Here is a 26122-nt window from a genome sequence, read left to right as displayed (position 1 = left end):
ACACTTGGCAAAGCAACACACCAACACACAACCTGGAGGGAATTCACAATTCCCAGACTCTCCCTGAAGAGTAAAGAGTATGGATCTCAGAGCCAGCATTACAACTTTTAAGACTTCCACCGGAGAGACGGGCCCCAAAACATCTAGTTCTGAAAGCCAACAGGGCTTGCATCTACAAGACACTCATGGCTATAGTGAACTAAAAAAACAGTTCTTACAGGGCTCGCGGGAATTCACTGCGGCTAACCACCCAGGGCCCAGCACAGAGGCAGCAGAATTTAAGGCTCTCAGGCTTTCCATGAGAGAGGCAACTGGCTTACCTTAAAAGCTTCGGCTTGAGGAGCAAAAGGAGTTCATGCACCTGTCTGGCATGATGGTTTTTGCATCTGACACCCAGAGGATGCCCCTTGAGTGCCTGGCTCTGGTAGCCAACGAAGGTTATGTTTGCAGATCCCACAGGCCTGTAACAAATAAGAGAGAAATTGTTCTTAATCACCTTTTTCTCCAGGGCACAGCAGAGGCAGCAGGCAGAAACACCCAGTCTTTCTGTGAAAGAGGATATCAGTTCACCTTAACAGCTGCAGCCCAAGGGGCAGGCATCTAATTTAACACACACATAGGGACTTAGTACCACCCTATCAGAGACTGGGTAGGGGGCAGACATCAAAGTCATGCTACACCCAGCTCCAGGTCACTGGTGTCTCCAAGACAGGAGCTTGTGGACAAAAGAAGAAACCGTTCTTAACTGGCTAGCCTCTTTGCTCCATACAGCCCCTAACTCAGTATATAGGGAGCAGACAGAAATTCCCATCTCAGTCTTCCCCTGATAGAATTATATTCGCATACTTTAAAAGATGCCGCTTGAGGATTTGGCTTCCAATCGGCCTGCACACTAGGTATTGCATGGAATCTTACTCTCTGAGACACTGACGGGTCTTGGCACACCATCAACTGCTGGGAGCCAATAAGAAAAAAGGACAATCACAAAGGTTTAAGAGACAGCCAAGAGCTTGTAGAGGGTTGAAATATGTAAGTTTCATCTCCAACATGTGACTGTTCCTTTAAGATTAAGAGAGGCCACAGTTTTATCTAACACATAGATACCAGCACAGAGAGTCGCAGAAAATGAAGAAACAAAGGAATACATTCCAAATGAAAGAACAAGACAAAAATCTCAGAAAAAGAACTTAATAAAGCAGAAATAGGAGAAACCAAGATGGCTGCATAGGTAAACACCGAAAATGCTGCCTCCTACAACAACTTCACAAATACAACAAAAAGACAAAACGGACATCATCCAGAACTACAGGAAGGCTAGCTGAGTGGAAATTCTACAACTAGAAGGAAAGAGAAAAGCACACTGACACTCATAGGAGCTGCATAAGTAAAGTGCAAAGGTACGGAGGCTCGCACTCGCGCGGAAAGGGGCGGGCACCTGAGGACGCGGCTGTCTTTTTGAATCAGGAGGGAGTCACAAGCTCCCGACTGCTCTGAACTCCAGTTCCGGGAAGTCTCTGGGGACCCAGGACTCATACGGGGAGAAACTGGACTGTCTGGCAGCGGGCAGAACTCGGAACTCGAGGACGGCTTTCCCTCAGAGGTGCTTGCAGCAATTAAATTACCGGGACACTGAGACGTGGGGCCCCTTAGGGCAGGGCTGAGGGTCAGCCATAGCTGCTTGCTCCGCCTTGTTGATTCCTTGAGACCCCACCCCACCCAAGCTGCAGCAGAGGCTTTTACATATGAATGCCCTGGCCCTTTGCAACCTGAAAATTACCTAACAAATTACAGCTTGGCCAGACAGACCCAAAACTTCCAAGAGAAGGCCCAAGGCCCCACAGCGGCTTGCATTGCTTCACAGCTGGGCCTCATCTGGACACCTCCAAACTCCAAAAAAGGAAGGGGAATCTGCAGATCTTTTCATAGCTCCTGCTGGGTAACCTCAGGCAGAGACTAAATTAGCACCTCCTAAGATCCAAGAGCCAGTGTACCCAGTGGTCAGAGTGGGACCATCCAGATTACAACTCCTCAAATCCATAAGGGACACACTCAGGGGGCAGACTCAGTGAGCACCAAAGCCCCACTGAAGCAAGTCTTGCCCCAGAAGGGTGTCTTCAGCACAGAAATTCTCCCACTGCAGACACAGCTGATTCTCACTGCCAATTGGCCTGGAGGTCAATTCCTCCCAGTGATACCTACAACAATCAAGGCATAACTACAACAAGACTGTGCACAAAGCCCACAAGGGGGTGCACCAAGAGTGTCCACCTCAGATAACTGGAGAGGCTGAGCCACGGGGCCCTACAGGACACCTAGCACACAAAACCACTCTATCAACACAGGGAAGCATAAAAAATGCGGAGACAAAGAAACAGGTCACAAATGACAGAAATGGAGGAAAGCAAACTACTGGATATAGAGTTCAAAACCACGTTTATAAGGTTTTTCAAGAATTTTCTGGAAACTGCCGATAAATTTAGTGAGACCCTGGAGGATATGAAAAAAGACCAACTAGAAATTAAGCATACACTGACTGAAATAAAGAAAAATATACAGAGATCCAACAGCAGACAAGAGGATCCCAAGAATCAAGTCAAAGATTTGAAATACGAAGAAACAAAAAATACCCAACCGAAGAAGCAAAAAGAAAAAAGAATCCAAAAATATGAAGATAGTGTAAGGAGCCTCTGGGACAACTTCAAGCGTACCAACATCAGAATTATAGGGGTTCCAGAAGAAGAGAGAGGGCAAGATATTGAAAACCTATTTGAAGAAATAATGACAGAAAACTTCCCCTACCTGGTGAAAGAAATAGACTTACAAGTCCAGGAAGCACAGAGAACCCCAAACAAAAGGAATCCAAAGAGGACCACACCAAGACACATCATAATTAAAATGCCAAGGGCAAAAGACAAAGAGAGAATCTTAAAAGCAGCAAGAGAAAGACAGTCAGTTACCTACAAGGGAGTACCCATACGACTGTCAGCTGATTTCTCAACAGAAACCATGCAGGCCAGAAGAGAGTGGCAAGAAATATTCAAAGTGATGAATAACAAGAACCTACAACCAAGATTACTTTATCCAGCAAAGCTATCATTCAGAATTGAAGGTCAGATAAAGAGCTTCACAGATAAGAAAAAGCTAAAGGAGTTCATCACCACCAAACCAGTATTATATGAAATGCTGAAAGGTATTCTTTAAGAAGAGGAAGAAGAAAAAGGAACTCTTACCATTTGCCACAGCATGGATGGAACTGGAGAGCATTATGCTAAGTGAAATAAGCCAGTCAGAGAAGGATAAATACCACATGATCTCACTCATTTGTGGAATATAATGAACAACATAAACTGATGAACAAGGACTGATCCAGAGACGGAGAGGCATTGATTGGACTGTGGGGCCTTGGAGGGAAGGTAGGGGAGGGTGGAGGTAAGGGGGAAAGATCAACCAAAGGACTTATATGCAAGCATATAGACCTAACCAAAGGACACGGACAACAGGGGGGTGAGGGCATGAGTGGGGGGGGGGGTAGTGGGTAATGTGGGGATAAGGACACATATGTAATATCTTAATCAATAAAAAATATATTAAAAAAAGAATCAAAACTAAAAAAAAAAAAAAAAAAGCAGAAATAAGTGATTTACCTGATACAGGGTTTTAAAGAATGGTCATAAAAATGCTCACTGTGGTCAGGAGAACAACACATGAACAAAGTGACAGAAAATATAAGCAAGTACCAAACAGAAATCACAGAGCTGAAGAATTTAATAACTGAATTGAAAAATTCTAAAGGATTCCACATCAGACTCGATAAAGAAAAAAAAATCAATGAATTTAAAGACAGGGCAATAGAATTCATCTAATCAGAAAAGCAAAAAAATAAAGAAAGAGTGAAAACAAGGGAAGATAACTTACGGGACTTTGGGACAACATCAAGCAGACCAACATTCACCTTATAGGAGTCCCATAAGAAGAAAAAAAAGAGAAAAGGAGAGCATAACATTTATTTTAAAAAAATAATAGCTGCTCTAGCCAGTTTGGCTCAGTGGATAGACCGTTGGCCTGAGGACTGGGGGGTCCTGGGTTTTATTCCGGTCAAGGGCATGTACCTTGGTTGCGGGCTCATCACGGGGGGGGGGGGGGGGCAGTGTGCAGGAGGCAGCTGATCAATGTTTCTCATCGATGTTTCTAACTCTCTATCCCTCTCCCTTCTTTCCTCTCTGTAAAAAATCAATAAAATGTATTTTAAAAAATTAAAATAAATAATAGCTGAAAAATTCCCTAACCTAGGAAGGAAACAGACATCCAAATCCAGGAATCTCATAAAGTTCCAAATAAGATGAACCCAAAAGAGACTCACAACAAGACACATTATAATCACACTGTCAGAAGTTAAAGACAAGGAGATAATATTAAAAGCAGCAAGAGAAAAACTACTTGTTATAAGGGAACCCCTATAAGACATCATCAGATTTTTCAGCAGAAACTTTGCAGGACAGAGGGAGTGAGACGATATATTCAAAGTGCTGAAAGAAAAAAAAAAAACAAAACACTGCCAACCAAGAATATTCTACCCAACAAAATTGTCCAGAATAAAGGAGAGTTTTCCAGACAAGCAAAAGCTGAAGGAATTGAGCACCACTAGACTGGCCTTATAAGAAATGTTAAAAGGGACTTCATTAAGTTGATAAAAGGGTACTAATGACTTACAGAAAAGCATATGAAAGTATAAATCTCACTAGTTAAGGTAAATGTAGAGTTAAATTCAGAATAATCTAATGTAATGGTGATGGTTAATCATTTAAAAATCTAGTTATGAAGACCAAAAAAACCCCCAAAAGTACCAAAAACTATAACCATAATAATTTGTTAATGGATGCACAGATAAAATGATACAAACTGTGACATCAAAAACATAAGATGTTTAGGGGGAGAGTGAAAATGTAGTTTTAGAATGCTTTTGAATTTACATTGTTAGCAACTTCAAAGAGTTTATTACATATATAAGGTGTTTTATGTAAGCCTCATGTTAACCATAAAACAAAAACCTATAGTAGATACACAAAAGATAAAGGAATCTAAGCAAGCATACCACTACATAAAATCATCGAATCACAAAAAAAGAGATCAAAAGAATAAGAAAGGAACAAAGAAATTACAAAACAGTTAACAATGAACAAAATGTCAAAAAGTACATACCTATCAATAATCACTTTAAATGCAAATGAACTATATTTTCCAACGAAAAGATACAGAATGGGTGAATAGATAATAATACAAGACTCATTGATATGTTGCCTACAAGAGACTCATGTCAGATGTAAGAACACATACAGACTGAAAATGAAGGGGTAAAAAAAGATATTCAATGTAAATGGAAACCAAAAGAAAGCTGGGGTAGCTTTATTCATATCAGACAAAATAGACTTTAAGACAAAACTATAATAAGAGACAACGAAGTTCATTGTGTAATAATAAAGGAGTCAATCCAACAGGAGAATATAACATTTGTAAATATTTATGCACCCAACATAGGAGCATCTAAATATATAAAGCAAATATTAACTGACAAAAAGGGGAACAGACAGTAATACACTAATAGTAGGGGAATTTAATACCCCCACTTTCATCAAAGGATAGACAATCCAGTTAGAAAGTCAATAAAGAAACATTGGACTTCAACAACAAATTGAGCCAAATGACCTAATTCATCCCAAAGCAGCAGAATATATATTCTCTCAAGCACACATGGAATATCTTACATTGGGCCATAAAATGAGTCTTAGTACATTTAAGATCAAAATCATAGAAAGCACTTTCTTGGACCACAATGATATGAAACTAAAAATCAATTACAGCCTGGCCAGCGTGGATCAGTGATTGAGCGTCAACTTATGAACCAGGAGGTCACAGTTCAATTCCTGGTTGGGGCATATGCCCGGGGTTTCGGGCTTGATCCCCAGCATGGGGCATGCAGGAAGCAGCCAATTAATGATTCCCTCTCATTATTGATGTTTCTATTTCTCTCTCCCTTTCCATTCCTCTCTGAAATCAATAAAAAATATATTTTTCAATAAATCAATTACAAAAAGAAAACTAAAAATTTACAAATATATGGAGATTAAATAACATGCTACTGAACAGCCAATAGTCAACAAAGAAATCAAAAGAGAAATAAAAAATACCCTAAGACAAATGAAAAGAAAGTATACCAAAACTTATGGAATGTAGCAAAAGCAGTTCTAAGAGAGAAGTCCATAGTGATTAATGCCAACATAAGAAAGATCTCAAGTAAACAACACACGGAATTAAAAACCCAAAGTTAGTAGAAGGAAGAAAACAACAAAGATCAAAATGTAAATTAAAAAAAATATAGACTAAAAAGACAATAGAAAATAAGAGGTGTTTTTTTTGAAAAGATAAACAAAATTGACAAACTTTTAGCTAAGACTTACCAAGAAAAGAGAGGACTTAAAATCAGACATGAAAGAGGAGACATGGTTAACATGAGGCTTACATAAAACATCTTGATACTAGATAAATACAAAGAACCATAAGTGACTACTAAGAACCTTACACACCAACAAAGTGGACAACCTAGAAGAAATTGGTAAATTCCTAGAAACATACAACCTACTAAGACTAAATCATGAAAAAACAGAAAATCTGATCAGACTGATTGAACCATTAATTTAAAAAACTCTAAAATATATAAAGAACTCATACAACTCAATAGCAAAAAATAAAAATAAAAAAAAAATCTGATTTTAAAATGGGCAGAGAACCTGAATAAACAAACATTTTTATAAAGAAGACATACAGATGACTAACAGATACATGAAAAAGTGCTAAACATCATTACTTCTCAGGGAAATGCAAATCGAAACCACAATAAGATATCACCTCACACCTGTTAGAATGGCTATTATCAAAACGACAAAAAAAAAAACACAAAAAACGAAATAAAAAAAAAAAACACCAACAAATGCTGGCAAGGCTGTGGAGAAAAGGGAAACCCTTGTGCACTGTTGGTGGGAATGTAAACTGGTGCAGCCACTATGAAAAACAGTATGGAGGTTCCTCAAAAAATAAAAAATAGAACTACCATATCGTTGGGAGCACAGCTCCTCAGCCAGGGACTTGACCCTTCTGGGTGCAGGGAATTGGAAAGACACTCGGGTAACAGGTAAGTGGGACATGCTTTATTACAAACAAAGCAGCCGTGCACTGACTGGTCAGTGGCGACTTACATACACGCTCAAACAAAAGAGGCCTCATACCAATTAGCGATACACGCTCCTGCTACATTAACACAAACAGGTTACGTAAGGGTGCGCTTGCGCGGTGCGTGTATTTCTACTACTGAGTCATGGCCCTCGCACCTGCATAGGGCAAAGGGGCCTTTCACCTGATAACACGGCTGCGTCCTCACCTGCACGGGAAAGGCAAATTGCCCTTGATCATCTGGCGTGCTCTGATTAGGGTTCCCACACATGATCTAGCAATCCCACTTCTGGGTATTTATCTCAAGGAAACAAAATCACTATCCAGAAAAGATATCTGTATCCCCATGTTCTTTGCAGCATTATATATAATAGGGAATATATGGAAACAACCTAAATGCCAATCAACAGATGAATGGATAAAGAAGATGTGATATATATTCATAATGGAACATTCTTCAGTCATAAAAGGGAAGTGATTTCCAAAAAGGATGAAGCTTAAGGGCATTACTCTAGATCAGTGGTTCTCAACCTTCCTAATGCCGCAACCCTTTAATACAGTTCCTCATGTTGTGGTGACCCCCAATTTTATTGTTACAAATTGAACATAATTAAAGCATAGTGATTAATCACAAAAACAATATGTAATTATATGTGTTTTCCGATGGTCTTAGGGGACCCTGTGAAAGGGTCGTTCGACCCCCAAAGGGGTCACGACCCACAGGTTAAGAACCGCTGCTCTAGGTGCAATAAGTCAGACAGAGAAAGACAATATTGTATGATCTCATATCTGTCAATTCTTTAAAAATACACACACACCTCACAGATACAGATAACAGATTGGAGGTTGCCAGAGGTTCGGGTGGTTGGTAAATGAAATGGATGAAGGTGGACAAAAGGTACAAATTTCCAGTTAATAAGGTAAGTCAGTCCTGGGGATCGTGACTATAGCTAATACTACTGTATTGTACACTTGCAAGTTGCTGAGAGTAGCTCTTAAAAACTATCTTCACAGAAGAACAACAAATTTGTAACTCCCTGTGGTGATGGATAGTAACTATGAGGTAATCAGTTTGCAATAAATACATATATTGAATCATTATGTTTTACACCTAAAACTAATACATGTTATATGTCAATTATATCTCAATTTAGAAATCCATAAAATAAATAAAAATCATTAGAGGACACACCAATGATTCCATTAAAATAGAAGCTGTGATTGTCACCAATCTATGTTGCGCTCCTATTGCAAGTAAACCAACAGGCAAGGGAGGAGGCCACTTTACAGGCTGGAGTGACTGAATTTGACTATTAAGGAGAAATTTGGTTCCCATGGCACAAAGAGGGTACGGAGGAGAATGTCTGGAATGCAGATGGTTTTGGGTGCTTCTTAGAACTCCTGTGTTCTGTGGTACATTTTATAATTGTTTCACTCTTTGCTCCATTGGAAAATTTACAGGATTCTTTTGCTCAGGAGAAACTCATTGAAAACACAGGCCAGAGTCTGATAAGAAAAGAAGGCTATATATTTCTTAAGCTAGTGGTGTTTATTTTTGCCTCATATATTCTTTTGTGTGTATGGGTAAAAACAAGATGTGAATGCCATCAGCCACACTGGTGTTTTAAGTTGTGAAAATGCATGAATCAGTAAAAGAGTTAACTGAAATGTAAATCTCACAAGCAAAATATACAATTTCTGGCAGACTATACATAGTGCTAATTCTTTGAACAATATTGTTTTAGACCAAAATACTTTGCAAATGTATGCTACAAGGCAAGAAAGGGGGGTTACTAACTATGGAACTTTGGTAAATTACCGAACCTGTTTGGTAATCAGTAAAATGGGTACACGTGCTAGTTAGGTAAAAACGCTTTGGAAATGGGAATTCACAGAAAGGCCTTCTCTTCTCCTAAGCCAGGGTTTCTCGATCTCAGCAGTACTGACCTTTCAGGCCAGGCAATCACTCGTCGTGGGGCGCTGTCCTGTACATCCTAGAAAGCTCAGCAGCATGCCTGGCCTCTACCGCTATACCCTCCGTCATCTGGAGAGATGCCAGCACCAGCTCTCCCCCAGACATGAGGTTGACATTACCTCCCCAAATTGCCAACTGTCTTCTGGGCGGCAAGATCGCTGCAGTTGGGAACTAGTGTCCTAACCCCATGTTCATACAAAAAGAATTTGAGGGAGAAATAAAACAACAGCCTCCAAGGAGGAGTAACATGCAGCCTCGTGGAGGCTGGATTTGTGACTCAGAAAATGGGGTGAGGCGCTCCGGGGGCCAGTGTGCCGCCAAGTCCCGGTTAGTGAACTGACTATCAAGGGAAGGGGCAGCAGGGCGGAGGGAGCGGACGGAACCCGAGGCCCACACCGCCTGAACCCACGTACCGACGCGGTGGGAAAGGCCTCGGGGAGCGGGGTCAGAACCGGCCTCCAGGCGCTGCGGGGCGGAGTCCCGGGATGTGCCCGCCCCCGCCGCGCGCGCGGACTTATAGCCGCAGGCCCCGCCCCGCCCCCGGGTGCGCCCCGCCCCCAGGTGCCCGCGCCTCCGGCCCCTGCGCCAGGCCCTGCGTCAGCGGCGGGGCGGGGGAGGAGGCGTTGGCGCTGCCACGTCTTGGTGGGGGCGGCGGCGGCGACGGGCCACTGTGGCGCGGGAGGTGCCGGAGGTGGGGTTGGCGCCGAAGCAGGATCCGGATGGGTAAGAGCCCGTCGGTACCGGAGGGGAGCGCGGAGTACGGGGCCTCCAGGGGTGAGGAGGGTTGGGGGCCCGGGAGCGAGAGCGGGGCGCGCCGGGGGTCCCGGGGCCCGTGGTGGACCGGGCTGTGGCTTCATCAGACAGGTGCGCCTGCCGCCGGGGGAGGCGAGGTAGGCCCCGGGGGTGGGGGACGGAGCGGGCGGTTCCGTGCGGGGAGCCGGGCGTTTACCCTGGCAGCTGGGTGCGTGCACACGAGGTTGTGGAGCGCGGTTCGGGGCAAGCTGAGCAGACGCGCCTGGAGCAGAGGTGAGGGGTGATGGCCAGTGGTCCTGCCTTGCAAGGGTGTCGCCGGCAGGGCCCAAGCTGGGGCCGGGGTCGAAACTAACTCTGCGCTCACCAGGCGTCGGCATGGGAATTGAGGCAGCTGCCCAGTCTGTCGCCATCGGCTTTGAATGGGCACGAAACCTGCAGCCCCTTCCTCACCACCCCGCCCCGTTCCTTTCCGGGGTGCACCCCGCGGCGGTTGTGAGCCCTTGAGGAGGTGCTCCTGCTTCTAAGATCACCTGCTGCGCTGACTAATCGGGCTTTCACCCGGGAACGAGGGACATCCTTTGTCTTTTTTTCACGGGGCCTTCTACCCCTAGAAACACGGAGTATTGTGATTTTTCTTGTGGGAGCCTATGTTTATATATGTAAACCGAACTCCTTTTCACACTAAATTAAACAGGCGATTATGGGGGTAGTGTTGTGGAGCTATCCACTTACGGACGAATCAAGGAATGGAGCTGAAGAATCCTTTAGCTCTTTTTAGGCAGGGTTCGCAGACATGTTTTAGCACAGAGGAGACAGAGCTACCTGTCAGCTGCGATGATATTAAAGACGGGTGTTAATTTAATGTGGTAATTAGAGCTCCGATGGGAAAACAAGATAGGATTCTAGTCCAGTTCACCCATTTGTGTGCTATGGTGGGGTCCGTTCCTTGAAGCTCCACGTGGTTCCGTTTCCTGGTCCATAGACTGGGAATGATGCCTAGATTACAAGGATATAATAAGCTACCAAGAAATACTTTTAAAAATGCCCAGGTGAAGTGTAATTGCACAGTTTAGTAATGTGGCCAGGCTTATTGAAGTCATCAGCAAATGGAATGTTCTTTAGATTAAAAATTCAAATTGTTATTGAAATTGTTATAAAGTGTATGTAGGTTAACCCTACTCCCAAATGGCACATGTTCCCCTTCTCCCCATTAACAATGTAATGAAGTAGTATAGTGGTGCCCCAGGAGCTCTTGAAATGCGTAAGAGTTTTAAAATCAACTTTAAAATCTTCCCTCCCAGTGCCTGTTACTTGTTCCTTTCAATTGCTTGCTTCTAGCAGCAGCTCCTCCCTACCCCCCATTTGTATCCCAGTCTGCTGTAGAGGCTGGTGAACCCAACTGTTGGAATTGTGTCCAAAGAATAGTCAACAGAATGAAAACCTGAAGTGATCCTAGTAAAATTGAATTTGGTGTATGGTTTTTGTTATATCACTGTGGCAATCTGCAAAACTTTTTCCTTCTGGATTTTCTGAAATGTAACCTCCAGGTAAGTCTTAACACCATCTGTTACTCATTCTCTAGGCATTTACTGGGCTGTTAGGCATATGTGGGCCTTGTAAAGGCAAGAAAGTGGCAGCAGACAATCCAAGTGTGGGACCCTGTGCAACCATGATGCCGGCCCTGTTGCCTGTTTTTGAATCCTAAGTCTCTTCCTTATTGATTCTGTTATCTGGAGCAAGTTGCTATGCCTGCTTCCTGGTCTGCAAAACAAGAATAATGATACATATGCATTGTATTTTTGAGTTAACAAATAGAAAGCACTCAATAAATGTTAGCCAGTATCATTGATTTTTATTTTATTTATTTTTAGTTTTATTTTTTTAAAATATATTTTATTGATTTTTCACAGAGAGGAAGTGAAGGGGATAGAGAGTTAGAAACATCGATGAGAGAGAAACATCGATCAGCTGCCTCTTGCATACCCTCCATTGGGGATGTGCCCGCAACCAAGGTGCCCTTGGCCGGAATCGAATCCGGGACCGTTCAGCCTGCAGGGCGATGCTCTATCCACTGAGCCAAACCGGTCAGGGCTTCATTGATTTTTAAATATTGATTTTGGAGAGGAAGGGAGAGAGAAAAAAACATCTATGATGAGAGAGAATCCTTGATAGGCTGCCTCCTGCATGGCCCACACTGCGGAGGGAGCCTGCAACCCAGGCATGTGCCCTCCCTGGGAATGGAACAGTGGCCTCCTGGTTCATAGGTTGAAGTTCAACCACTGAGCCATGCTGGCCAGGCTGAAATTGTCTTTATGTTCATCTGAATTCCCCTCTGAACTTTCTTTAAACTTCATGGTTACAACTTTGTTAAATAACATGAACATCAAAATGTTTAATGTGTTGCCTTGAGGAAGTTAAATTCTTAATACTTTCTGGCATCTGAATTTAATGTACTCATTTTACTTAATTGATATTTAGCCTGTTAATCTGCATACTTAAAATACAATATTGTTACCCATCATTCAGATAAAAATAGACATGTAAGCCTCAGGGGCCCATTTATCAGGGACAAACACTAACATGCCTGCACTAAAATTAACCTATAAAAAAGTTCCATAGGTTTGCCAGATTAAATATGTCCCCAGCCCCACCTGAGATGTATATATACTAAAAAAAATTACTGTTGTTTATCTGAAAAAAAAAAAGTTTTAAACGGACTGTAGGCTTAAATTGATAGGAATGATTGTTTTAATCATCAAAAGTTATTTCCTTCCCTTACTATTCTTAGAGCCAGGTATAGTGTTGTTTAGAATATAATATGATCTGAGTTTGTTTATTTTCTGGGTCCACTTACCTTTATATATATTTTTAATTTTTTATGTATTTATTTCTTAATCTTATTGTTGAAAGTATTACATATGTCTCCCTTCTCCCCACCATTAACTCCCTCAAGCCCTCCCCTGCCACCCACCTCCCCCAGGCTTTCACCTTCTAATTGTCCGTTAGAAGGTGAAAGCCTGGGTTATGCATGTATATATATATATATGGTCTTTGGTTGATTATTTCCTACCCACCCACCCTCCCCTGCCTTCCCTCTGAGATTCCAGTCTGTTCCATGCTTCCAGGTCTCTGGATCCTCTCTGTTCATCAGTTTATTTTGTTAATTAGCTTCCACAAATGAGTGAGATCATGTAATATTTGTCTTTCTCTGAGTTATTCCACTTAGCATGATACTCTCCAGGTTGCTTCATGCTGTCTCAAAGGGTAAGAGAGTCTTCTTTTTTCAATGCTGCATAGTATTTCATGGTATAAATGTACCACAGCTTTTTTACCCACTCATCTACTGCTGGGCACTTGGGCTGTTTCCAGATCTTAGCTAGTGTAAATTGTGCTGCTACAAACATAAGGGTGCATACATACTTGTTGGTCGGTGTTTCGGGTTTCTTAGGCTCTATCCCTAGAAGTGGGATCACTGGGTCAGCTGGTAGTTCCATCTTTAATTTTTTGAGGGAACTCCATACTGTTTTCTATAATGGCTGTCCCAATCTGCATTCCCACAGCAATGTGCTAGGGTTTCCTTTTCTCCACATCCTTGCCAGTACTTGTCATTGTTAATTTGTTGATGGTAGCCATTCTGACAGGTATGAGGTGATAACCTCATTATTGTTTTAATTTGCATCTCTCTGGTTATCAGTGACTTTGAGCATTTTTTCATATGCCTGTTGGCCGTAATCTGCATCATTTTTGAGGGGGGAAATGAAAGAAAAAACTGATTTAAAAAAAAGTTGTTCTTTCCTATCCAAGAATGCTAATTATTAGTTTAACATAAATATAATAGACGATCTGTCATTCTTTTTGTAGCACCTGTACCCAGCACACTGCTCACCTCATTCATTTAAATGTGAAAAAAAATTAAGAATTTATAAACATGAATTTCAAATTATTTGCTAACTAAAGGATATTTTATTGAACACTTGAAGTGTGGCAGGCACTGTTGGGTGCTTATATACAGTAATTCATTTCATCCTGCCAGTAATTTCTTCCCATTTTGTAAGTGAGAAAACAGATTCTCAGAGTTTACCTACCGTAGCCATGGTCAGTGACATTAGAACCCCAGGTCTGATTCCAGAGCTCACGCTCTTTCCATACCTAGGTTTCCTGGCGCCACTAATGTTGTGACCTTGGGTAAATTAGTGCACATGTATGCCTGCATTTCCTCCTCTGTTAAAGTGGTGATAATAATTGTCCCTTCCCTGTAGGACTATCAAAATAATTGAATTAGTAGTGTATCAAGTGCTTTGAACAATGCCTGGCACATTAAGTGCTGAACAATGTTAGTTTCTATTATTACAGTATCCCACCTTCCCAAAGCCTCTATTACTCTACAGCATTACCTTTATAGTCACATCAGGTTATACAGGCAGAAATTTAATCAACCTTTAAGGAAAAGTTAAGAGTTGCCCTTAAGCATATTGTGATTTATGAAATAGGGAACAGCTGGGAGCTGGGTTGTTGGGAAAATTGTTCTGTCATTAAATGGACTTTAATTTTACCTGCATTGTTTTTTTTATGGCATTATCTATCATCTATCTATCTACGTATCTATCTATCTATCTATCTATCTATCTATCTATCTATCTATCTATCTATCTATGTATCTATCTATCTATCTAAAAAGCCCAGCGACCGAATGGCAGAACGATCAGAACAACTGGTCAACCACTCAGTAGGACATGCACTGACCACCAGGGGACAGACAATCAGTGCAGGAGCTGCCCACTGGTGGTCAGTGCGCTCCTACAGTGGGGTTACCGCTTGGCTGACCTGGATGAGCGGCGCTCCCACAGCGGGCCGATTCCCACAGGCCATGCCCCCACCAGTGCACGAATCCGTGCACCGGTTCTCTAGTATTATTGATATACACCTTTAAAATCTATGTTTCAAAGAGCTAGAGGCAGGTGTCAAATAGAATATTTTCTCTAACTGGGTATAGCAATCATAGTAACTTTTCTTCTATTAAATAAAATGCTTTGCCCTAGTGGTTTTGCTCAATGGATAGAGCATTGGCCTACAGAATGAAGGATCCTGGGTCGATTCCAGTCAAGGGCATATGCCACAGTTGCAGGCTCAATCTCCAGTGGGGGGCATGCAGGAGGCAGCCGATCCATGATTCTTTGTCATCATCGATGTTTCCATCTCTCTCCCCCTCTTTCTTCTCTGAAATCAACAAAAGTGTATTTTTTAAAATTGCCTTAAAATTTAAAATTTTATTTTAGATCTTACTGCAAAGATGATACCTGATGAAACACCTATGTTTGACCCAAGTCTACTCCAAGAAGTGGACTGGAGCCTGAATACAGCTACATTTTCTCCAGCCATTTCCCCAACAAATCCTGGAGAAGGTTTGGTTTTGAGGCCTCTTTGTACTGCTGATTTAAATAGAGGTATGGACTCAGTTAACAAACCCTGGTTAGAATTGTAGTTAGCATTCTGTTTTCTCCACAAACATTCTGATGATGGTGATAATTTTTTAAAATGATACTTGACTTTAGATTATGTTTTGTATTTCATTTTTAAAGTGACTGAGAACCACAATTCTAATGTGTATGTGTCATGGCTAAGACCATGTATTACTATGAAATACTTCAAATGATTTAAGTACAACACGGCTCCTTCCTATAAGAGGCCAAAAGACTGCTTATAAAGGAAGAAGTTATCATGTGTAATGGCACATAAGGAAGAATCTTTAAGAAGCTAGATGGGGAATAAGGATAGAGATAATTTGCCTTGGATAAAATGCAAAAGATTTTGTCTACATGTTATTTCATTTTTTAGCATCTGAATTTTCCAAAATCCTTAAATTTTCATAATCAAAAGTCAATTTAGTCCATTTTCCCTGTGGTAGGAAATATGAAGAAACTAATTTTGGTCAAATTGTCATTGACTGTATAGACATTAAAATTCTCAAAGTTTGCCCTAGCCAGTTTGGTTCAGTGGATAGAGCATAGGCCTGAGGACTGAAGGGTCCTGGGTTTGATTTTGGTCAAGGGCACATGTCCGGGTTGTAGACTCAATCCCCAGTTGGGGGTGTGCAAGAGGTAGCCAATCAATGATTCTCTCTCATCATTGATATTTCTACCGCTTTCTCCCTCTTCCTTCCTCTCTGAAATCAATAAAAAATATCTTACAAAAAAAAAAAAAAAGATTCTCAAAGTTCTAAAATGTGCTGTGCCACATTAACATGAATGAAATTAATCAGGAATATTTAAAAATTGTAGTCTCAACAATTATTTACATCTCATATAGTATCATATTTGGTCATTGAGAATCTTGCACTTTTAAGTAAAACCAAAGCACATATTTGGAATATGAAGCATCCTTTGCATTATATTTAATGCAAATTACATTGAGAAATGTACACGCTGGTTCTATAAATATTGAACATATTGAAATTAAGGTTAATACTCCAAAAAAATCTTAGGCAGGGAAAAACTTTGGTTAAACCTATTTTTCTTTGTTTTATGTAGTGATTGCAGAAAGAATAAAGGGTTTTAATTTAATCTTTTGAAATAATTTTAAAAGGATTCATTAAACTTAAAAAAATAATTGCTCATGATCTCACCTGCTTATTTAATACATTGCCTCAGTTGATATCTCTTTCATTTGCTCTTCTCATGACTGGAAATCTCTTTTTGCAAAACTAGGTTTTATTAAGGTACTAGGTCAGCTGACAGAGACTGGAGTTGTCAATCCTGAACAATTTATGAGTAAGTACTACCACCTTTTTTTTTTCTGAATGAAAAAAAAAATAAAAAAAAAGATTTTATTTTATTTTTTAGAGATCTCTTCTGTCTATACTATATGTATTTTTGTTCAAATAGAAATTATTCAGATAGCTAATTAGCTATTTTTGGTCTCTTTAAAAAGAATTTTTTTCCAATTACAGTTGACATTCAGTACTATTTTGTATTAGTTTTAAGTGCATAGTGGTTAGATAGTCTTATGCTTTAGAAAGTGTTCCCCCAATATTTCAAGTACCCACCTGGCACCATACAGTTATCACAGTATTATTGACTATATTCCCTATGCTGTTCTTTACATCTCTGTGACCATTTTGTAACTGCATTTGTACTTCTCAATCCCTTCACTGTTTTTACCCAGCCCCCACCCCCCTCCCATCTGGCAACCATCAATTTGTTCTCTGTATGTATGAGTTTGTCTCTGTTTTATAGATTCCACATACTTTGGGGCAAAAGTAAGTTTACAGTTTTGAGTACACAAAAGTTTATTCTTGTATTATTATTTGTGTATTTTTCCATACGAACAACTACAAAAGTACTTTTGCTTCACCCTGTATATGTGAAATCATATAGTATTTGTCTTTCTCTGTCTAACCTATTTCACTTAGCACAGTAATGTCTAGGTCCATCCATGTTGTCACACATGATAAGATTGCATTCTTTTTTATGGCTGAGTAATATTCCATTGTATACATGTACCACTTCTTCCTTATCCATTCAACTTTAAATTTTTTAAAAAAATGTTTTTATTGAATTTAGAAAGAGAGGAAGGGAGAGGGAGAGAAAAAGAGAAGTCAATATAAGAGAGAAATGATCAGTTGCCTCCTGCACACATCCTGACCAGGGATTGATTCTGAAACCTGGGTATGTGCCCTGACCAGGAATTGAACTGGGCGACCTTTATGTGCACAGGACAGTGTTAAACTGAGCCATACCAGCCAGGGCCAATCAACTTTTGATGGAGCATTTAATTCATTTACATTTATTAAAGTTTTGGTTTTTTATCTTTATTGTTGAGAGTATTACAGATGTCTCTCCCTTTTCCCATTAACCACCTCCACCCACTTTCCACCCTGCCCCAGCCTTCACCACCCTATTGTCTGTCCATTGGTAATGCATATATATATATAATATTTGGTTAATCTCTCCCCACCCCCAACCACCTTCCCTCTTAAATTTGTCAGTTTGTCCCATGTTTCTAAGCTTTCTGGTTCTATTTTATTCATCAGTTTATTTTGTTCATTGGATTCCTTGTTCATTTTCATTTTTATATTCAATTGTTGATATGCGTTTACCACCATGTTATTGTTCATATTTTTGACCTTTTATTTCTTTTTCTTAAAGAAGATGCTTTAACATTTCATGTAATACTGGTTTGGTGGTGATGAACTCCTTTAGTTTTTTCTTGTCTGGGAAGCTCTTTATCTGACCTTCAATTCTAAATGATAGCTTTGCTGGGTAGGGTAATCTTGGTTGTAGGTCCTTGCTTTTCATCACTTTGAATATTTCTTGCCACTTCCTTCTGACCTTCAAGTTTCCTGTTGGAAAAACAGCTGACAGTTGTCTGGATGCTCCCTTGAGGTAACTAACTGCTTTTCTCTTGCTGCTTTTAAGATTCTCTCTTTGTCTTTAACCTTTGTCACTTTAATTATGGTGTCTTTGAGTTCATCTTGTTTGGGACTCTCTGCTTTCTGGACTTGTATGTCTATTTCTTTCACCAGGTTAGGGAAGTTTCCTGTCATTATTTTTTCAAATAGGTTTTTGATTTCTTGTTCCTTCTCTTTCTTTCCAGCATCCCCATGATGTGAATGTATGTGTGCTTGAAATTGTCCCAGAGGTTCCTTACACTATCTTCATATTTTTTATTCTTTTTGCTGTTCTTGTGGGTGGTTTTTGCTTCCGTATATTCTGAATTCTTGATTTGATTCTCGGCATCTCTACTCTGCTGTTGATCTCCTGTAAATTATTCATTTCAGTTAGTGTATGCTTCACTTATGTCCTCTTTTTATGTTGCTGATGTTCACACTAATTTCCTTGAAATTCCAAGTTCCTGGAGGCTCTCATTAAGTTCCTTGAGCATCCTTATAACCATTACTTGTTGAGAGTATTACAGATGTCTCTACCTTTTTCCCCCATTAACTCTCTCCACCCACTTCCCACCCTGCCCAGCCTTCACCACACTATTGTCTGTCCATTGGTAATGAATATATACATATAAGATCTTTGATTAATCTCTCCCAGATCAGAACTCTATATCTGATAGTTTTCTTGCTTACATTCATTGAGGTTTTCTTCTGGAGATTTCTCCTGTTCTTTCATTCGTAACATATTTGTCTCGGCATTTTGGCTACTTCCCTATGTTTGTTTCTATGTATTAGGTAGAGCTGCTATGTCTCCTGGACTTCAGAGAGTGGCCTTGTATAGTAGGTGTTCTGTAGGGCCCAGTAGGTCAGCTTCCCCAGTCACCAGAGCTGGGCATTCCAGGTGTGCCCTGTGTGAGCTGTGTACACTGTCCCATTCTAGTTGAGCCTTAATTACTGTTGGCATCACTGGGAAGGATTGACCCCCTGGCTGACTGGCTGTGAGAACCAGTTTCAACTACAGCAGAGGAGCTGCTATGTAGGAGCCAATCCTATGGAGTAGGACTTGCTTCAGTGGGGCTTTGGTGTTCACTGAGTCCACCCTTGAGTCATTTGTGGAGGTGGAAGTGTTGTAGTCTGGTGTGGTCGAAGTTGAACACCAGGTGCACTGGCTCTGGGGCCCCCTGGGAGGTGCAGTCAGCCTCTGCCTGTGTCCTGGCCGGAGCCACCCAGCATGAGCTACAAGCAATCTGCATATGGCTGCTACTTGTGTTCAGTCTGGAGGTGCCCAGAAGAGGCCAACCTGTGGACCAGGGTAGGCTGTCACTAGTGCTGGGCCTGGGGCCACTGATGAGAGGTTTGGGGTATGCTGATGCCAGCTGCTGCATATTTGGAAGATTTCAGGAAAGTCCAAAGCATGGGGTGAGAGGGGCCAGTTGTATGGAAAAGCCACTGGAAATGACTTGGATGAGCCTGCAAGTAGGAAGAGGTAGGGTCTCAGAATCACCAGGCAGAGTGAAAAGTGAGCCAGGATGATGGAGATTCAGATATGGTGCAGCCTGTCCATTCTGTGGCAGGTAGTGCTCAGTAAAGAAACACTGGACTCTAAAGCTGCCCCTCCAGCTCTTGCCCTGATTCCAGACAAGTTAATTCCTCCCTGAATGTCCCAATTTCCTTTCAAGCTGCTTCCCGGTGCTGGAGCTCAGGGGGAGTCCAAGTCCGCAAGGACCCTTTAAGAGGAACTGTCTGGGGCTCCTACAGCCTCCATGTCACTCAGCCACAATCCCCGCTGGTTTTTACAGTCAGAAGTTGTGGGGACTTCTCTTCCCAGCACTGGAACCCTGGGCTAGGGGCCTAGTGTGGGGCAGGGACCTTTCGCTCTTCAGGGAAACTGCCATACGTGGGTTCCACTATTCTACCCCTCATCTCCACCTCTCCTATCAGTCTGGATGTGCTGCTGCTTTAATTCCCTAATTGTAGAACTACAGTTCAGCCAGATTTCAGGTGGTTCTGAATAATGGTTCCGTATTTTAGTCAAAAATTTTGATGTGATTGTGGGAGGATGTGAGTACCATGTTTACCTATGCCACCATCTTGACCAGACCTTCTAAAGTATTTATTGATGGGTATGTTATTGCCTTTTTTTCCCTGATTGTTTTTATAGGTCTTTTCCTTTCTTATTCTATCTTATTCAATTACTTAGAAATGGAGACATATTTTTCACCTACTTTATGAGGTGCCTTCAAAGGGAACAAAGCAAAATGATTACTGTAATTTCTAAAAAGTCATGTAATCATGAAACACTTGAGATCACAAGGAGAAAACAGAACTACTTTCACCAAAATATTTGGAAACCAGACTAAAAATTACAGAATGGAGCCATGTAAAAACATTCTTTTGTTAAAAATTTGCAGTTTTGTTCTATTCAAATATCTGCCAAATGTAAAAGTTCAAGAAAGCGATTTAAAGTGAGTAATGATTTATTAGTCACAGAAGTGGCACATATACAATTTATTTGTATAAGTGCTATTCACCTAAAAAGGCTGGATTAGTCTTTTACCTTGCTAGCATATTCTTTAAATGTATGGACTATATTCCAACTTACTAATCACTGATATTTCAACTACCTGGTCATTTAAAATATTTTCTTAAAAACAAAATACAAATTATTATGGTAAAATAGCTTTAAATGTTCAGTAATGAAGTCAGCTAGTCCTCATTTTTTGCCACCTAATACAGTGTAATGTCTGCTACATAACACTGTCTTCTAATTTCCACAGAATCTTTTGAGCACATGAAGAAATCTGGGGATTATTATGTTACAGTGGTGGAAGATGTGACTTTAGGACAGATTGTTGCTACAGCAACTCTGATAATAGAACATAAATTCACCCATTCCTGTGCTAAGGTATGTGTTCACATTAATGCTAATGAGCTAAAATGGGCAGGTGTGGGTTTGTTTTTTTTTTAGCAAAACCTATGTTGAGTTTCCATTAGACAAATCTGTTTTCTCACTACTTTTCCTTGTAAAATGAGAGGCATATTGCCTTGAAAAAGTTCTGCTTCCTAGAAATCTCTTATTAAGAGGCAATTTCCCACTTTGTTTTGAGGAAGAAAATGTATTAACAATATGAATTGGGCCTGGCCGTGGTGGCTCAGTGGTTGAGCATTGACCTTTGAACCAGGATGTCATGGTTCGATTCCCCGTCAGGGCACATGCCCAGGTTGTGGGCTCGATCCCCATTGTGGGGCATGCAGGAGGCAGCTAATCAATGATTCTCTCTCATCATTGATGTGGTGTTTTTTTTTCTCTCTCCCTATCCCTTCTTTGAAGTCAATAAAAATATATTTAAAAAGTTAAAAAACATACAATATGAATTGTTCGCTAGAAATTGTTCTGTAAGGTATTCAATTTGATATGGTCATAGAGAAAACAAGAAAGCTTTGTGAAACTTGGCAGTAGTCTTTAGACTCCCCAGTGTTGGTTTTTTTAAAAAACAGTATTTTGAATATACTACACTAAGACCAATACCCATCAGTTTCCAAATGGTAAAAGGTTCAGAATACCACATTCTTTTCTAATTGTGACATTTCTAATGCCTATAGAGCCCCTTTATTCCTCATGACTCAACATGAAATAGTAAAGGTAGGAACATTTGGTATGTTTTCTGTCAGTTAGGAATTTTGGGGCTTTTGTATTAGAAATTAATAAATTGTATTTGGATGTCTGAAATAAATTGCTGTTAAGCAAGAAGTAGGATGATGGATTAACAAAATTACCCCTTTGGTGCTTCAGATTTTGAGAGTTGCTTTAAAACATAGGGGTGTAGAGGTTCAGGAGATAGACAAAACAAGATTAGACCACAAGTTGATTCATTATATTATTTCTTCTATAAAATAATTTGCATTTTAGTTTATGTAAAGTTCAAGTTCACAAAACACTTATTTTTGTCTGAATTTTTACCATCCATCACTTGTTGATTTATCTAAAAACAAAACTACATGCTTAGTCCTTTAAACACTGTAATATTTTCAGAGAGGAAGAGTAGAAGATGTTGTCGTTAGTGATGAATGCAGAGGAAAGCAGCTTGGCAAATTGTAAGTAAGCAGAAACAAGGTAATCCTGGATAAATTACAATGTTTTTTGTGTTTCACTTTACAGTTCTTTGCCAAGATACTTGTTAAACATATTTTGCTGTTTGAAGTTCTTTCTGGTGTCATGAATTATGAATCCATTTACTCTATGACTGAATTTAATGAAAACAAAGTATTTTTACATTAGTTTTACCATAAACTTTGGAAATTGGAAGTGTACCATTTTGCAGACAGTAACATCTATAAATTAATTTTTAATAGTCAAATTCTCATATGAGTAGGAAACTTTTGGCTGAGTCAGGTGATTTCCCCATTTCTCTGTCATATTTTAAAACAAAATGTTCTCAGTCTCCTAAGTTGTAGAAACATTGAAACAGCCTTTACTGTATAATCCTTTATACATTTACTTAAAACTTTAAAAAACAGACCAAATTCTAATATTCTAATCTTCACTTTGTGATATCCTTTATAATTTTATAACTTCAATCAAGATGTTCTGTATGCAAACATGAGAAAACACTTCAGGTAAATTTTTATAGATTTTTTTTAAGTTTTTTAAAAACTCCTAAGGCAGTTAGAATCCCATTCATATACTGGAAAGAAGTATACTTTTTGCTTTCTTTCTACTTCATATTAGTTAAACCAAAAAAGAGTTAATCTCATAGCTACTTTCACAAACATTAGAGTCACTTTAAAAATGATAAAGAACAAAGCTATTACTTACCCATTTTGTGTAGGAATGTTGACTGTTCCTAAGTAATTTGAATAGATTTAAAAAAACACTTAAAAAAAATATAGGCCATATTTTTTAAATGATTGACAATCTTTAGTGTTCATCATCTTAAAACTTATTTTTAAAGAGGGTTAGAGTGAATTTAGTATTTGTCCCTTTCATTAATTGGCTGAAGATTATCAGATAATGTATATTTGAAACAAACTAAAATGCTTTCAGTGATTTAAATGCTTACCCATTTACAATATTTAAATAAATACATAGTGGGAATGGCCATGATCTAAACCTATTTCTAATATAAATTTGAAATTTAATGAAATATTCATATTGTTACTAAAATCTATTTCTATTAACAAATGCTCTATACCTTCTCCCTCCCTTTTTTTTTTTAAATTTCAGGTTATTATCAACCCTTACTTTGCTAAGCAAGAAACTGAACTGTTATAAGATTACCCTTGAATGTCTACCACAAAATTCTGGTTTCTATAAAAAGTTTGGATATACAGTATCTGAAGAAAACTACATGTGTCAAAGGTTTCTAAAGTAAAAATCTTTTAAGAAAGACATTTGTCAAGGGAGCTAATGCCACAAGGTTGTATATCCTTCCTCAAGTTAAAATAGTTTGCTACAAACCAGAGACCTCCACAAATAGTGGGTTGAAAAACATTGTAGTACCACAAATATGACATTTAGAAGATTACTTTGGGCTGGTGGGACATGCTGTGAGTTTAGATTACAAATGAATATTATAGAGGATGATTTTTATTCAGAGGAATATATTTTTAACTTGGATCTTTTCTTGCATTGTATTTTTCTAAAATTTGGCTTTATTTCTTGGTAGACTATAGGAGTTATGTATTTGCTATCTGTGTACTGCTCATTTTAAGAAATACATACAATGAATAAGGCTGTTTATCACATTCTTAAAATTAATATTTTTGGTTCAAAGAAACATTTAAATATGAATTAATGTATGCCATTTCCCATGTATTACTTGAATTGGATACATTAGACATAACTAAATGTAACATGTAACTAAATGTACATGTGTTGATCCTAATGCTGTATTGACAAATAACCTGGCCAGTCTTTTAAAATAGAAATGAAAATTAACTTATGTGATAAGATTCAAAATAAAACAATGTAAATGTACATCTAAATGTTTATATAATTCAAATGTAGGCAAAGTGCCACCTGTGTTATGTGTAAAATATGATTTTTATTTAAAGTACCTAAAAGCAAATATAAGGTACTTTAAAACAATGAATTAGCAAATTCTGGCATATAATAGAACTATTATTCTGGTCACTATCCTGTTTTGATTTTTTTTTTAAGTTGAAGTAGACATATTAGATATGTCATTAATAGTTCTAATCTTTTGCATTCCATGTTATATTAAACCTGTTCATATGATTAATAGTCTTTTGTTAGAATCCTAATGTCTGTGCTTTTCTTGAGTCTTCTTTTGAACTATTATGCCAAGTCATGGTTCATAACATTAGTTTTGTGTACTCTTTATAAAATGAACTTGGAAAGCAAAGATCACCTGTTTCTCATCCCTTTGACTCAGACCTACCTCAACTGGATTTTGGCTTTCTCTCCAGGCAGTAAGTTAAAGTTGGTTTCTAAAAAACCATAGAAACCCAGCCCTAGCTGGAGTGGCTCAATTGGTTGAGTGTCATCCTATGCACTGAAAGATCACTGGTTCCTCTCCCAATCAGGGCACATACCCAGATTTCGGGTTTGATCCCTGGTTGGGATGTGTATGGGAGGCAACCAATTGATGTTTCTCTGTAACATTGATCTTTCTCTTTCTCACCCTCTCGAAAATCAATAAAAACATATTTAATAAATAAATGAATAAATAAATGGAACCACAGAAGCCCTTCACCAATAGAGGGTGCACTACTACCTACTGATGACCTGTATGGATGAACTGAACTCTCTCTCATGAAAGCAACAAAGCTAGTTTTGCCTTTACTGGAGTTCCCACAACCTTGCCATGACAGGAGCTTTACCAAATACACCCATGTTAGAAAATAAGCCTAATAAAAGGCAAAATTAAATTCTTTATTACATTTTTGAGCACTGAACAATTTGATGTCAAACTATCTACAAAGTTGGCATTTCAACAAATTCCTTTCGGTGGTTCTCAACCTTCCTAATGCCGCGACCCTTTAATACAGTTCCTCATGTTGTGGTGACCCCAACCATAAAATTATTTTCGTTGCTACTTCATAACTGTAATTTTGCTATTGTTATGAACCGTAATATAAATATCTGATATGCAGGATGTATTTTCATTGTTCACGACCCACAGGTTGAGAACTGCTGCTTAAAATGGCGTTCTTAAGGTCTTACTTTATATCCCCCCTAAAGGAAATAGTTACAAGCAAGGTATAGAATATAAACATTGTGTCATGAGGCTAGAGAGCAGGCAGACAGCTCGGGGTGTGGGGGATTGGAGGGGTGGAGGGAGTGAGCAAAAAAGAAAGAACTCATGGACAACAGGGTGGTGATTACAAGGGTAGCGGGGGATGGAAGGAGGTGGAAGAGGGCATAGGATAATTGTGACAGGAAAAAAAAATTACTTTAAATTATGTCATGAGGAAAATGATGCCGATGCTCTATATTAGTTAACCAGAGAATGTTTATGATTTTCTAAGCCACATTTTAAGTAAATTTGAGTAAAAAAAAGGTATTTAACTATATTTACAAATTTGAGCATTGTTTGCTTTTGAAAAAGTATAATGAAGTGGAAGGTGCGATTTTTATTGTGCCCCACATATGTGTCTATTTGTATATCATTGATTCTACTGGTAAAATGCATTTTTTGGACATGGTAACATTTTGGAAATCTGGGTATATTTTATGATCAAGGGCTTGTCATAGTTTATTCAGTAATATTTTGCCTTTTAGTGGTATCTAGAATATTGGTGTAGTAATGGCATATTTGATGAAG

General features: G+C 39.3%; 2 protein-coding genes across 10 annotated transcripts in view; one reads left to right on the top strand and one right to left on the bottom strand.

Annotated features, from left to right (window-relative positions):
• Window positions 1–9771: 9771 nt before the first annotated feature.
• On the top strand, window positions 9772–24582 carry GNPNAT1 (glucosamine-phosphate N-acetyltransferase 1). Of its 4 annotated transcripts, XM_036307275.1 has the most exons (7): window positions 9799–9922; window positions 11326–11499; window positions 15229–15396; window positions 16657–16719; window positions 21113–21240; window positions 22369–22430; window positions 23560–24582. In XM_036307275.1, exons 3-7 carry the CDS (start codon window positions 15243–15245, stop codon window positions 23705–23707), a joined length of 555 nt encoding a protein of 184 aa, XP_036163168.1. In that variant the 5' UTR covers window positions 9799–9922; window positions 11326–11499; window positions 15229–15242; the 3' UTR covers window positions 23708–24582. The 4 variants fall into 4 exon arrangements, with proteins under 4 accessions (XP_036163152.1, XP_036163168.1, XP_036163161.1 ...); XM_036307259.1 differs by lacking the exon at window positions 11326–11499 and having other exon boundaries at window positions 9772–9922; XM_036307252.1 differs by lacking the exon at window positions 11326–11499 and having other exon boundaries at window positions 9830–9973.
• STYX (serine/threonine/tyrosine interacting protein) overlaps window positions 18716–26122 on the bottom strand; it is a 52020-nt gene continuing 44613 nt past the window's right edge. For 4 of the 6 annotated variants that reach the window (XM_036307182.1, XM_036307190.1, XM_036307230.1 and 1 more), the window contains one exon: window positions 18716–19805. In XM_036307182.1, coding sequence (XP_036163075.1) covers window positions 19606–19805 — 200 coding nt within the window. In that variant the 3' untranslated portion in view covers window positions 18716–19605. Of the gene's footprint in view, window positions 19806–21641; window positions 22580–23151; window positions 23180–26122 lie in introns of those variants that run through there. The other 2 variants (XM_036307211.1, XM_036307200.1) reach the window with 2 other exon arrangements.

The sequence above is a fragment of the Myotis myotis genome, unplaced genomic scaffold (assembly GCF_014108235.1).
Source record: "Myotis myotis isolate mMyoMyo1 unplaced genomic scaffold, mMyoMyo1.p scaffold_m19_p_1, whole genome shotgun sequence".
NCBI classification, from domain to species: Eukaryota; Metazoa; Chordata; class Mammalia; order Chiroptera; family Vespertilionidae; genus Myotis; species Myotis myotis.
Note: the sequence above shows the minus strand (reverse complement) of the source record. Positions and strands in the feature narration are given on the sequence as shown.